Genomic DNA, 14,578 nt, shown 5'->3' on the forward strand with positions numbered 1-14,578 from the left:
ACTGCATGGTTTAAAGCCAGGAAAGGTGTGCGGCATGGTTGATCCTTTCCCCATACTTATTCCACCTGTATGCTGACCACATAATCCGAGAAGCTGGACTATATGAAGAATGGGGCATTAGGATTGGAGGAAGACTCATTAACAACCTGCGATATGCAGATGACACAACTTCATTTGCTGAAAGTGAAGAGGACTTGGAACACTTTCAGTCATGAAGATCAAAGACCACAGCCTTCAGCATGGATTACCTCAACATAAAGAAAACAAAAATCCTCAGAACTGGACCAATAAACGACACCATGATAAACGAGGAAAAGACTGAAGTTGTCAAGGGTTCCATTTTACTTGGATCCACAATCAACATCTATGGAAGCACCAATCAAGAAATCAAATGACGTATTATTGCATTGGACAAATCTGCTGCAAAAGATCTCTTTAAAAATCTCAAATGCAAAGGTGACACTTGATGACTAAGGTGCGCCTGACCCAAGCCACGGTTATTTTCAATTGCCACATATGCATGCAAAGCTGGACAATGCAAAAGAATTGATGGATTTGAACTGTGGTGTTGGCAAATAATATTGAATATACCACGGACTGCCAGAAAAACAAACAAATCTGGCTTTGAGGAAGTACACCCAGAGTGCTCCTCAGAAGAGAGGATGGCGAGACTTCATCTTGCTTACTTTGGATATGCTATTGGCAGGGACCAATCTCTGGAGAAGGATATCATGCTTGGTAAAGTAGAGGGTGAGTGAAGAAGACGACGACCCTCAATGGGATGGACTGACACAGTGGCTGCAGCAAGGGGCTCAAACACAGCAACAACTGTGAGGATGGCACAGGACTGGGCAATATTTTGTTCTGATGTACGTGGGGTCCCTATGAGTCAGAGCCGACTTGATGACTACTAACAACATACCCATACAACGGAATACTATGCAGCTGTGAAAAAGAATGAGTTCTATGAACAGGTATGGAATAAGTTCCAGGATATATTGTTATGTGGAAAAAACTACCTACAAAAGGGCATCTATATCATGCTACCCTTCAAATAAGAAAGAATGGGTGTAAGCAAACACTCACTTGTGTGGTGAGAGGGAACGGGGTGGTAAGGATGAAGGGGTGACACCTCTGAGTACTTCTGCTTATCACTCTGACTCTTAGAACCACAGCAATGCTTCAGCCAAACAAATAAGCCCAGTAAACCAACATGTGGGGGGCCCACGACGAGATACAAAGAGTAACCAGTGAGCCTGTCTGTGCTACAAGGGAGTGCTGCAGCCACACCAAAGGGGCAGGTGAGAAAAGAGCTCGGCTAAGGACCTTTGGAACCAGCATTCTGAATGGATACCGTGGGGCAAGGACAAAGAGAACTGCACACAAACACTGCACTCTAAGTAGTTGGTACACTTGCTTCTCACAGGGGTTAGCAATGCTGAAGCTCCTTTATCTGTATATTGTTGTTGTGGGTTGCCATCGAGTCGATTCCAACTCATGGTGACCCCGTGTGTGTCAGAGCAGAACTGTGCTCCACGGGGTTTTCAGTGGCTGATTTTTTGGAAGTAGGTTGTCAGGACTTTCTTCCAAGGTGTCTCTGGGTGGGTGTGAACTTCCAACCTTTCAGCCAATAGTTGAGTGCTTAACCGCTTGTGCAAAAGGTAGGATGGGAATGGAAATGGAAACCACCATCAGCCAACACAGCCAACACAGGCAGATACTATCGTTAGATGCTGAAGTCACTGGGTGAGAGCAGGATGAGAAGCAGGTATCAGCACAGTTGCTAAGTGTCTCCCCGGAGGATACTTGTTAATCGCAAAGGGAAAACACTGTAGCCTCACAGTGGAGACCCTGGCTGCCACCAAGCGTTCAGTCATGACAGCACTGGGACAAGATGGCACCCCCACAGGAAGCAGAGAAGGGCACAAAATCGCTTTGGGGAATTGGTACCAAAATTACATAACCTAAATTTAGTCAGGAGGAAACAGAAAATGAACCCCATTAAGGGGTACTGAACAAAATAAGTGACCACTACTCTTTAGACATGTCAAGATCATGAAAGACAAGAAAGACTGAAGAAAGTTCAGGCGCTGGAGGAGGGTGAGGAGACGTGGTGACTAAGCCACATGACACCCTGGATGGAATGCTGGTGCAGAAAGAGGACATCCTGGGAAAACTAGTAAGATTCAAAGAGGTGTTACTTAACAGGTCTTTAATGGACTGAACTGTGTTCCCCCAAAAGTTATGCTAAAGTTCCAACCCTTTACCTATAAACGTGACTATTCGGAAACAGGGTTTTCTTTTGTTATGAGGTCATGCCGGAGTAGGTTGGAACCTAAGCTAATCCCTTCTGAGTGGTGTGTTATAAAAAGAGAGACACGCGGGAGACACTGTGTAACGACAGGCAGACAGCTCTAAGCACCAGCTGAACCCCAAGGACTGCCGGGAGCCACCAGAAACCAGGAGAGAGACCCACAGAGGGAATCCACACGGCTGAGCCCGATCTGGACTCTGACCCTCCAGAACTGAGACAATAAATTCCTGTTCCTCACAGCACCCACCTGTGGTATGCTTTGCACAGCATAGCAGGGAACCAAGACGAGTGTCACACCAGCGTTCAACACTGGGGGGAGCTGCTGAGAGAGACAGGGAAGCTCCCTGCTATTTCTGTAAATTTTCTGTAAGTCTAAAATTAATTCAAGATAAAAACCTTAAAATTAAAAACAGAATAATCAACGTCACTAAATTATACATGTAGAAACTGTTGAACTGGTGTATGCTCTAGGGCGTATATTCTCAACAGCAACAAAAAATAATTTTAAAAAAATTAAAAATAACTCCCCTAAGGAAATATTCCTAATTATAAAAAAGAAACTGAGCATTATATCTCTGATGAAGAAAGGCATATGAAGGACTTCAAAAACGGTGGTTTTTGTGTTGGTCGTTACCTCTGTATGACACAAGTCTCTCTCAAGTTCAAAAACAAGCAAAACCATCAATGTGTGAAACTCCCCGTAAACATCTTTTGTGACATGCTTCACACATCAGTAACATCCTCCTCAAAGTACCCTTTCCCGTCTCTCTCGTCTCTTGTGTAGGTTTTCTCTTTGTCTCCTTTTTCCATTTCCCATGCCCTCCCCATTAGTCTGGAAGTACACACCCTTTTTCCATTCTTCGGGGGTTACTGTGCACATTTTACCTCTGATGTCGAAAATTCATGCCTTTCTCATCCACCCTCCCCTCCTAGCACTGAGACCCCACAGCCAAAGCGGCTGGGAAATTGGTTACATTGATCAAAAAATACATTGAGAATAATGGGAGCTAGACTTCCTGCTATCTGAGAAAGGACTGACACACGGAAAGGGGGAGGCTAGAAAGAACCCTGAGCTACTAGAGCGTTCCAAGTACCAGTACGAACGCTCAGAATTTTTTTACACACACACGCGCACACATGCAGACACGTACACACATGCACTCATGCATGCAGATGCACGCACACACGCATTCACACACATGCACGCCCATGCACGTATGTGCACACACATGCAGACAAGCACACATGCAGGCACACGCACACACAGACACATGCACTCACATACGTGCGCACGCACACATATCTGAGCTCTGGCTGCCGAGAGTGCAATGAGCATGCCAGGGTCCAAATCCTCATTTACAAACACCACCCTCTCCCACAAGGAACCAGGGCTCCTGGGAGAAACTGCTCACGAGGGGCAAGGAAAGTACAAATAAGCCTGGAATATCTCATGACACCCGTGAAAAACGTAAGCTTAAAGAACAAGGGAGACATTTCAAAAGGATATAGAAGCCAGCTTGAAGAATTTTCCACCAACCCAATCTAGAAAAGGAAACCCTGGTGGCATAGTGGTTAAGAGCTACAGCTGCTAACAAAAAGGTCAGCAGTTTGAATCCACCAGCCGCTCCTCAGAAACCCTACAGGGCAGTTCTATTCTGTCCTGTAGGGTCACTATGAGTTGGAATCAACAGGATGGTAACGGGTTTCGTTTTGGTTTTTTAATCTAGAAAACTTGAGCACGATATAGAGTACTGATTACAACCCACTGAGTATAGTAGGAATCCACACTGTTGTAGTGAATGGATGGAGGGAGGGAGGGACTGACGGACAGACGGATGGATGGACAGGAGAAGGAAAGTCTCTTCCTGAGGTAGAAGGCAACTAGGGAGTGTGGAAGGCGTGATGGAAAGAGACGATCGCTCGGCAAACATGGTGATAACTGTTAGCGGATGCCAAGGCCGGTGGGGAAGGCAGGTCTAAAGTGCAGCAAAGTGACTGCAAGCACAGTGACTACGCTGCGAAGAAACCCCCCAGACGAACGTGACGAGGCGGCCAAGGCTGAGCGCCCAGTGGTCAGGAAGGTCAGTGTGGTGGGCCTCCTGGCGCTATGCCGTGCAGGCCTGCTGGTCCTGGGGCTCTCAGGCCTATCAGAGGTCCCCGCCTACATGAGACCATTCGGGTCTGGCTCTGTTCTAAATATGATGGGTTTTGGTTTGTTACCTAGTTGTTCTGTTTCTCCTGCAGGGATTCAGCTCAGCACCAATCTGGAGGTGTTTCTGGCAAGAACACACAGCCTGAGCGTGGTCCAGAGAGATGCCTGGACAGACTCAGGTAGGGGGCTGTCCCACAGAAGCAAAGGCCTGTCTTCTCAGAATTGCTGAGCACAGGAGACTCAGGAGACAGTGGGGAGACCTGAGAACATGTGGACGGACTCCTGGGTCAGACCAGCAGGTGGTGAGGTCTGATCCAGGACCTGGACTGGATGGCTGTGGTACCTCGGAGCTGAAGGTCTGACTGGGCAGCTCCACGTCCGTGACAAGAGAGCATGGGTGTGACAGTATGGGGGTGGGGGGGTGTATATCAGAGAAAGGCTTTTAAAACATGTATGTATACAGAACATACACAAGCACATACATACACATTTGTGGAGAGAAAGAGTGTGACGACGCAAATGGAACAAAACGTTAACAACTGGAGGATCCGAATGAAGGGGTCGCAGGGTTCTCTGTACTGTCCTTAAACTTCTCTGTCGATTTGAGCCTATTTCAAAATAAAAGAAAACCACTTTGAGAAAAGTTAACAGATATATTCTAAGAAGGTGTTGGAGGACAGTTTTAGGATTTTCCTGAATTCCCACAGGAAAGACGGCCACCAGGTAACAAACCAAAACCCAACATATTTAGAACAGAGCCAGGTGAAGGCAAGTCTCGAGCAGCCACAGACCTGAGTGGTCTCCTATGTGGGGCCTCCAATGGGCCCAAGGGCCCCCAGGACCAGCAGGCCTTCCATGGAGACACAGGCCCATCTAAGAACGATGGCCACACCTGCGAGGGGCTCTGTTCATGCAAACAGGGGTGAGTGCAGGTGAGGACCAGGGCGGCCTGGCGTCCAAATGCTCAGAAGAGACCCTCCAGCTCAGGGGAAGAGATTCCACTAGGGAGGCAGTGATGCCAAGCAGGAGGGGACAGCAGAGACAAAGGAGGGGATACAGCCGTGAGATCTCAGAAAGCAAGTCGCTGCATTTCGGCACTAGATGCAAACCACAGACAAGGTACTCTGAAGGCCTTCAGCACAGTGACCTCAAACCACACCTCCCCTAGAAAGCCACAGCAACGTGCAGCAGAAAAGCCCGTGAAGTTACTACCTAACAACAGAGAGTAAGCAGAGAGACGTAAGGGCTGTGGGCACCAAGCTTCAAGCCGCTGCCTCCAGAATGCCCTCTCTTATCTCCCAGGGGAGCTCAGTACCACCAGGGGCTGGCCAGAGATGGAGCCCCAGCCCAAGGAAGCCTCTGGGTCCAGCTCCTCGCCTGTAGGGAGGACAGAGAAGCACATGGCACTGTACCAGGTGGGCATAATCAGCAATTCCAGACCGTGGGAAATTCCACAGGTCCCAAGACCAGGCTGTGAACGGATCAGCTGTAGCAAACAGGAACAATGGGAGGGGGGGTGTCCTGGAGACTTGGAAGCCTTCACATTTTACTTTAAGCCCCAGGGTCTGGTGCTGCCAGGCAGGGTGGTCAGCACTTCCTGCACCTCTTCCTGGGTACCCATGAAGTCTGAACACAGTGACTGGAGGACGTGGGGGCTCTGGTGGGCACACATCAGGACCTGGGAGGGGCCGCCAGAGTCCTGGATCTTGAACTAGTCAATGTCCTATGCAGTTCACTAAGCAATGAAGAAAAAAAAAAGTATCTTTACCATCCTTTCAAAAATATAAGGAACTTAAAACACTCACAGTGAGCCCTGGTGGTGCAGTGGTTAAAGTGCTCAGCTGCCAACCAAAAGGGTGGTGGTTCCAATCCACCAGCTGCTCTGTGGAAGAAAGACGTGGCAGTCTACTTCCATAAAGACTGGAGCCTTTGAAACCCTACGGGGCAGTTCTACTCAGTTCTAGAGGGACCCTGTGAGTTAGAATCGACTCCACAGCAAGAAGTTCGTTTGTTTTCTTGTTACAACACTTTAACTGCCCTTCTCAATTTATGCTGTTATTGTCCAAGATTTTAATTCGTTCTTGGTTTTAAACTAAATTTTTGGTGTGGGCTTTTAGGCTCTAGAGCTCATTAACTCAGGCTGGAGCCCAGATAAGTACAGGCTCTTGCTAGAGGCCCTGCCCAGCTCGCTCCTGTCCCTGATCAGCACCCTCATGTTACTGAAGGCTCTCGCTAGATGCCCCAGCTCCATCCCCCGTCCCTGATCAGCATCCCCATATCAGCGCAGGCTCTCACTAGAGGCCCCAGCTCCATCCCCTGTCCCTGATCAGCACCCCCATGTCAGCGCAGGCTCTCACTAGAGGCCCCAGATCCACCCTCTGTCCCTGGTCGGCACCCCCATGTCAGCGCAGGCTCTCACTAGAGGCCCCAGCTCTGTCCCCTGTCCGTGGTCAGCACCCCCGTGTCAGCAAAGGCTCTCATCAGGGGCCCCAGCTCCGTCCCCTATCCCTGGCCAGCACCCCCGTGTCAGCGCAGGCTCTCACTAGAGGCCCTACCCAGCTCACTCCTGTCCCTGGCTGACGCTCCCAGGACTCAAGCTGGCAGAGCCTTTGCCAACCCTCAGGAACCTGTACTTTCTCCTGATTCCTGGCCCACCTAGGGATTCCCCTACTTTGCCTACAGCTCGGGCATTCATTAAAACAAGAGGTCTGGGTTTTTTCCTATATTGTATCTAGCACTTTTAACTATATTACACTGGGAGGAATTTCTCAGAACCTCTAGGATGCCACGCTGCCCAAAGCCCAGCTCTTTGTCCATCTTCAGGGCCTTCCTCACCACCAGGAGAGCACTGACTGGGGAGCCGTGCGGGCATCACACAGGGGAGCCCAGCCCGCATTCCTGACAGCCCTGGGGGAGCACAGCGCTGCCTGAGGAGATACTACCCGAACCCTGTCCCAGGGCTTCACTCACGAGACCCAAATCAGCATCACCAGCCATGGTCTCTCTTGAGCCCCACACGCGACAGCTCCGCTTGTAACACCTGCAAGGCCTGCTAGACACCGACTTCTAACTCCACCTGGTCTTCCCTGTTCCAGTAACAGCACCACAGGTTCAGTGTGCAAACCAGGGACTTACAGGTTGTTCTTCCTTTTCCTCTACACCTAATCCATCAAGGAGCCTACTAATCCTACCTCTAAAATTCTTGTTTCTTCTGCCACCCTCAGGCTACCAACGTCTCTGATCTAAATGACCACAGGCCTCCTGACAGCCCCGTCTGTGCTCTCGGGCCTGCAACAGCATCTGCTCAGCACTCCACACCCTCTCCTTGTTGCTCTCTGGGCTGGTTCATGCTCCACCATGGCCTGCAGGACCGTGGCATCAACCTGACGGCCCCCCTGACACAGTGGGGCTCATCCCCTCCTTCAGGCCTCAGCTTACATGTCAACATTCCAAACAAAACGTCTCTGACCACTTGTCCTAAAACAGGGGTTCTGGTCTGTCTGTCTGTTTTTCCCTCTCCCAATCCGAGTACCTTCAACCTTGGGGCCCTGGTTGTTTCCTTCGCACCGCCCCATCTCTCCCACCAGATGGGACCAGGAAGCAGGGCTGGGTCTATCTCGCTCACCATGCTGGCGCAGCACTGGGCAGGCACTCAGCAAACACCCTCTGAGTCAGCGCATCATCTCTGGCCTCACAGAAGCCCTGCAAGATGGTGCTGGACCCTCATTTTAACATAAACTTGGGCTCAAAGAGGTGAGCATCTCGTTCAAGGTCAGACAGCAAGCAAGGGGCAGAAGGAGTATTTTAACCCAGATCTATCTGATTAAAAAGTACGAATTACAGGGACGCCTGTAATTAACAACTGTAACCTCGAGGATGTGTCTGCATACCAGTTTCCAGGAAGCTGAGAGCCTGAAAGAGGGGTCATTACCAAGCCCACAACCACCTGGCTCAGAGTTGGAGCTGGAACCTGGCATGGCCATTCCCTTAAGTGAACAGCAGAGATGGCATTCAGGGTGCTGGAATCTGCGAGGGGGTTGTACCCATAGGGAGGGAGCCCCAACTGAGGCCTGAGATGGGCTATACATGGTCAGGGCAAGACCCCCCAAAGTGTACAGATGGCAGCTGCTATGGGGTGGAAGCAAAAGAGAGCTGTGAAAGACGGGCAGGATGCTAGGGAAGGAGCAGGGCCAGACGCTGCAGCCTCCAGGGTAGAAAGGTTTCGCTAACCCCCGGCATCCTGCTGAGATGCCAAAAAGCCTTTCTCTAGAAACAAGGACCACCCTGACAAAGTCAAAAACCAAGACCTGACAGGAAAGACAGGGTTTGAAGGTTTAGACCCACCAAGCTAGAGATGCTTGAGAAATATGTCTAGATTCTTACTAACAAAACATAAAACCAAGCCTTCACAAGTTCCACACACTCGGACAGAAATTAGACTTCCTGTTAAAACAAAAACCAACACATTTCAAAGGAAGAAAACAATCCAGGGTCTCTCAACATGTCATCCACAATGTCCAGGACTCAACCAACAATCACTAGACATGCACACAAACGTGAAAATGGGATCTGCAGTCAAGAAAACAAAAGCAACCATAGAAACTGAATCTGAGATCCCAGGTGTTGGACTTGAAACAAACTCTAAAACAGCTTTTACAAATATGGTCAAAGAATTAAAAGAAAATACAGTCTCAAGTGAACAGGAAACCTCAGCAAAGAATAAGAAACTATTAAAAAAAAAATGGAAATCCTAGCATTGCAATACGTTAACAAATAAAAAACTTCATTGGATGGACTTAACGGCAGACTGGAGATGGCAGCAGGGCCACGGGACCTGGTCACAGAGCAGCTGAAGTTACCCAGTCTGAAGAACAGGAAAAAAAGAATCAAAGAAAAATAAACACAGCTTCAGAGACCTGTAGAGCAATATCGAAAAATCTAATATACGTGTGATTAAAGTCCCACAATGAAGAAATAAGACTGACACAGAGAAAACATTTGAAGAAATTAATTGCCCAAATGTCCAAGAAACTTCAAAGACAACTACCCTGCCAACTGACTGGAAGAGAGATCCATATTTACGCCTATTCCCAAGAAAGGTGATCAAACCAAATGCAGAAACTATAGAACAATTATCATTAACATCACAGGCAAGTAAAATTTTGCTGAAGATTACTCAAAAGTGACTGCAACAATGTATCGACAGAGAACTGCCAAAAATTCAAGCCGAACTTAGAAGAGGATGTGGAACCAGGGATTATCACTGCCGATGTCAGATGGATCCTGGCTGAAAGCAGAGAATACCAGAAAGATGTCTATTTGTGTTTTACTGACTATGCAAAGGCATTCAACTGTGTGGATCATAACAAATTATGGATAACATCGCGAAGAATGGGAATTCCAGAACACTTAATTGTGCTCAAGAAGAACCTGTACATAGATCAAGAGGTAGTCATCTGAACAGAACAAGGGGATACTGATTGGTTCAAAGTCAGGAAAGGTGTACATCAGGGCTGTATCCTTTCACTATACCTACCCAATTCGTATGCTGTGCAAATAATCAGAGAAGCTGGACTATACAAAGAATGGGGCATGAGGATTGGAGGAAGACTCGTTAACAACCTGCGTTATGCAAAGGACACAACCTTGCTTCCTAAAAATGAAGAGGACTTGAAGCACTTACTGATGAAGATCAAAGACCACAGCCTTCAGCATGGATTACACCTCAACATAAAGAAAACAAAAATCCTCACAACTGGACCAATAAGCAACATCATGATAAATGGAAATGAGATCGAAATTGTCAAGGATTTCATTTTACTTGGATCCACAATCAACACCCACGGAAGCAGCAGTCAAGAAATCAAACAACATTATTGCATTGGGCAAATCTGCTGCCAAAGACCTCTTTAAAGTGTTAAAAAGCAAAGATGTCACCTTGAGGACTAAGGTGCACCTAACCCAAGCTAGGGTGCTTTCAATCACCTCAAACGCATGCAAAAGCTGCACGATGAATAAGGAAGATCAAAGAGGAACTGACGCCTTTGAATTGTGGTGCTAGTGAAGAATATTGAGTATACCATGGGCTGCCAAAACAATCAACAAATCTGTCTTGGAAAAAATACGATCAGAACGCTCCTTAGAAGCAAGGATGGTGAGACTACGTCTCACATACTTCGGACATTTTATCAGAAGGGATCAGTCCCTGGAGAAGGACATCATGCTTGGTAAAGTTAAGCATCAGCAAAAAAGAGGAAAACCCTCAACGAGATGGATTGACACAGTGGCTACAACCATGGGTTCAAGCCTAACAACGATTGTGAGGACGGCACAGGACCGGGCAGTGTTTCGTTCTGTTGTACATCGATCGGGTCGTTATGAGTCAGAACTGATTCAATGGCACCTAACAACAACAATAAATGACCCAAATTTGATGACAAACACTGACCTATAGATCTAAGAAGCTCAGTAAATCCCAAGTAGGATAAATATAAATAGAGCCACACCTAGACACAGCACGGGCAAATTGCTAAAAACAAGACAAAGAAAAAAAAAATCTCCAAACGGCCAGAGAGGAGAGATACATTATATTCAGGCAACAAGGAAAAAATTCTGGCTCGACCCAGAAGACAACAAAACAACATCTTTAAGGTACTGAAAGAAAAAAAAAGGTCAACCCAGAATTTTATATCCAGGAGAAATCCTTCAAAAATGAGAGTGAATGATAAGCACTTCAGGTAAACAAAAGCTGAGGGACTCTGTGGTCGGAAGACCTGCACTACAGGAAACCCTAAAGGCTGGCCTTCAGACCACAGGGAGATGATGCTGGACAGAAACACAGATCTACAGGAAAGAATGAAGAGCACCAGAGATGGTCAAATAAGCAGATAAACATAAAACACCAAAACACCATGTTTCCTTTCTTCCTGAAACTTACTTAAAAGACAACTGACAGTTAAAATTAAGAATAACAACACTTTAAGGTTGGGCTTATAAACACTCTAAGGATAAAGATACGACAACAAACAAAACCAAACACTAGAAGTTCAGGCAAACAGAATGGAAAAAGGTACTGACTCCTTTCCTTCGTCCTATTGTCCACTGGACATTATCCACTATGACAGACTGATCTCATGTCCACCTTTCAGTAAGAATAGCTACTACCCCCCTTGCCCACGTTATTTCCGAAGTCAGCCTAAACCTCGTCATATTAAACGACAATTATCTAACCTCCCCCTGGAAGGACCCTGTAGCTCATTTTGATATCCACAAATAAGTTATCTGACTTTAAAGTATCAAATGCAAAACAAATATTCCAAGGGGGTTGTGACAAAATATAAATGGTAAGAAGGCTGGTTCTGACGCGATTAGCATCCGCACACCCAGAAGCTGGCAGGTGCCCCACAAGGCCCCTCCAGACCTAAAGCCCCACGATGCTGCTATACCTCTGTTCCTGATCCCGGTCCTGGAGAATCCACTTTCCTCTTCTTCCGGGGCCCGATGGCCGCCAGGGCCGTGAGGTTGGCATCTCGCTGTCTCATCTGAGCAAGCTCCTGTTGCTGCATCTTTGTTTTGAAAAGAAATGAGAAATATCAGTTCTTGTACACGCCTTCCACTTACTACGAAACCAACACAGAGACACCCAAGGGCTTTCTGAAACGTTCTAATTGTGATTAACGCTTTGATTTTCCTTTAGTAGTTAAGCATATCAGCCCTATAACCAGAAAAACACAGGCTGTTTAGAAAAGCAGTCGAAGCCATTCCTGGAAAGCTCAGAAAACACAGATTCAAAGTACAGGGGGTAAAGGCACCCAAAGAGAAAGCACTATCACATGAAAACAGAACAAAAACAGGGCACAAATGGTTTGCAGAGGAAAATATTTGTCCTGGTATCATCTAAACTTTGCAAACATTTTAAATGCAATATAAACACCCACTGTACAGAAATACCACTGTCTCCTCAATCTTCTCTTTGGTTGTACATTCAGGTTGCATATAAACCTGTTTTCACGTCTATAATAAAGAGTCTATGCCTGAAGAGCCTACCTCTTTTGCCTTCTGTTTCAACCTTAATTGTTCTGGATCTTCTTGTCTGGATCGAGACTATTTTTGGAAAAGGTAGAAAAGAAAAATAAGTTATGACCAAAATGGCTATCATCTAACAAAGATGCTCTCCTAGTCACTATACAAAATATCTAAGTTGTATGGCAGAATGCATATTGGGTTTTTTAATTTATTATAGGCAAAAGATAAAATTCAGGTTGCACATGGTAAAAAAGAAATTATTCTTAAGAAAGCCAGTACCATCTAAGTAAGACATGGCCTTTGGCACAGCCTACCAGTTACTAGAATCTGATGTCAGATGGGGACAGTGTGTCCAGTGCAGGGCCTCACAGGCCCTCAACTGTTGTTACTGGTCCTGTCCCCACTCACGACCACCGTCAACCTAGGTGCCCCTCCCACCTTAGGATAACCTTCTCCATGGAATCAAGGTCTCATTTCTGATCCTGTTAATAATGAGGTATGTTACCAAAAAGGAGCCCTGGTGGCACAGCAGTTAAACACTCAGCTGCTAACCAAAAGTTAGCACTTTGAACTCACCAGCCACTCTGTGGGAGAAAGATGGGGCAGTCTGATTCTAGAAAGATTATAGCCTTGAAAACCCTAAGGGGTAGTTCTACTCTGTGCTATAGGGTTGGTATGAGTTGGAACTAACTCAACAGCGACAGATTTTATGTTATCAAAATAAACCAAACCCACTGGCGTTGAGTCAATTCCAACTCATAGTGACCCTGCAGGACAGAGAAGAACTGCCCCCTAGGGTTTTCTGGCTCTAAATGTTCTTCTAGCTCACCACAAGGAACCATTGGGCATCTAAAGTTCAGGTGGGCTCAGAGGAGGCGTCACCAGGGAGCCTACTCCACAAGCGTTTCTAGGTGTAAACGGCAGCTACACTTGGAGGAATGTGAGGTGTTGAGAACAGCCACACTTCACGCGTTTACATCAGCAGACGGATGGACTGAGTGCCTGTGGGGAGGTTCCTGTAGTTCCGTCTGTAGCCCCCGCCCCCTCCTTCCCACTTCTTCCAGGCAAGCACCCCACTGCTCTGGGCCCTGAGAAGCCCCCCAAAGTCCACCTGAGCTGACCGGTGGAAGCAGGAGTCTGAGAGGGAGCTGCTAGGCCAGGAGAACAGTCTGCCCCTGGGAACCCTGGAGAATGGCCTGCCCCTGGGAACCCATGAGAACGGCCTGCCCCTGGGAACCCGGGAGAACGGCCTGCTCCTGAGAACCCGGGAGAACGGCCAGCCCCTGGGAACCCGGGAGAATGGCCTGCCCCTGGGAACCCGGGAACGGCCTGCTCCTGGGAACCCGGGAGAATGGCCTGCCCCTGGGAACCCAGGAGAACAGCCTGCCCCTTATGACCTAGGAGAACGGCCTGCCCCTGGGAACCCGGGAGAACGGCCTGCTCCTAGGAACCTGGGAGAACGGCCTGCCCTGGGAACCCAGGAGAACCGCCTGCCCCTTATGACCTAGGAGAACGGCCTGCTCCTAGGAACCTGGGAGAATGGCCTGCCCTGGGAACCCGGGAGAACGGCCTGCCCCTTATGACCTAGGAGAACGGCCTGCCCCTGGGAACCCGGGAGAACGGCCTGCTCCTAGGAACCTGGGAGAATGGCCTGCCCTGGGAACCCAGGAGAACAGCCTGCCCCTTATGACCTAGGAGAACGGCCTGCCCCTGGGAACCCGGGAGAACGGCCCGCTCCTAGGAACCTGGGAGAATGGCCTGCCCCTGGGAACCCGGGAGAACAGCCTGCCCCTTATGACCTAGGAGAACGGCTAGCCCTGGGAACCCGGGAGAATGGCCTGCCCCTGGGAACCCGGGAGAACGGCCTGCCCTGGGAACCCAGGAGAACAGCCTGCCCCTTATGACCTAGGAGAACGGACTGCCCCTGGGAACCCGGAAGAATGGCCTGCCCTGGGAACCCGGGAGAACGGCCAGCCCTGGGAACCCGGGAGAACGGCCTGCCCTGGGAACCCGGGAGAACGGCCAGCCCTGGGAACCCGGGAGAACGGCCTGCCCCTGGGAACCCGGGAGAACGGCCTGCCCTGGGA

General features: G+C 48.4%; 1 protein-coding gene across 1 annotated transcript in view; it reads right to left on the reverse strand.

The window, feature by feature from the left end:
• TAF4 (TATA-box binding protein associated factor 4) overlaps positions 1-14,578 on the reverse strand; it is a 114,809-nt gene that overhangs the window by 13,931 nt on the left and 86,300 nt on the right. Inside the window, exons 13-14 of the mRNA XM_064276443.1 lie at positions 12,513-12,569; positions 11,912-12,031 (exon numbers count right to left, since the gene is read on the reverse strand). Of these exons, the coding sequence (XP_064132513.1) occupies positions 11,912-12,031; positions 12,513-12,569 (177 nt within the window). The remainder of the gene's footprint in view (positions 1-11,911; positions 12,032-12,512; positions 12,570-14,578) is intronic.

Source organism: Loxodonta africana, chromosome 24 (assembly GCF_030014295.1).
Source record: "Loxodonta africana isolate mLoxAfr1 chromosome 24, mLoxAfr1.hap2, whole genome shotgun sequence".
NCBI lineage: Eukaryota > Metazoa > Chordata > Mammalia > Proboscidea > Elephantidae > Loxodonta > Loxodonta africana.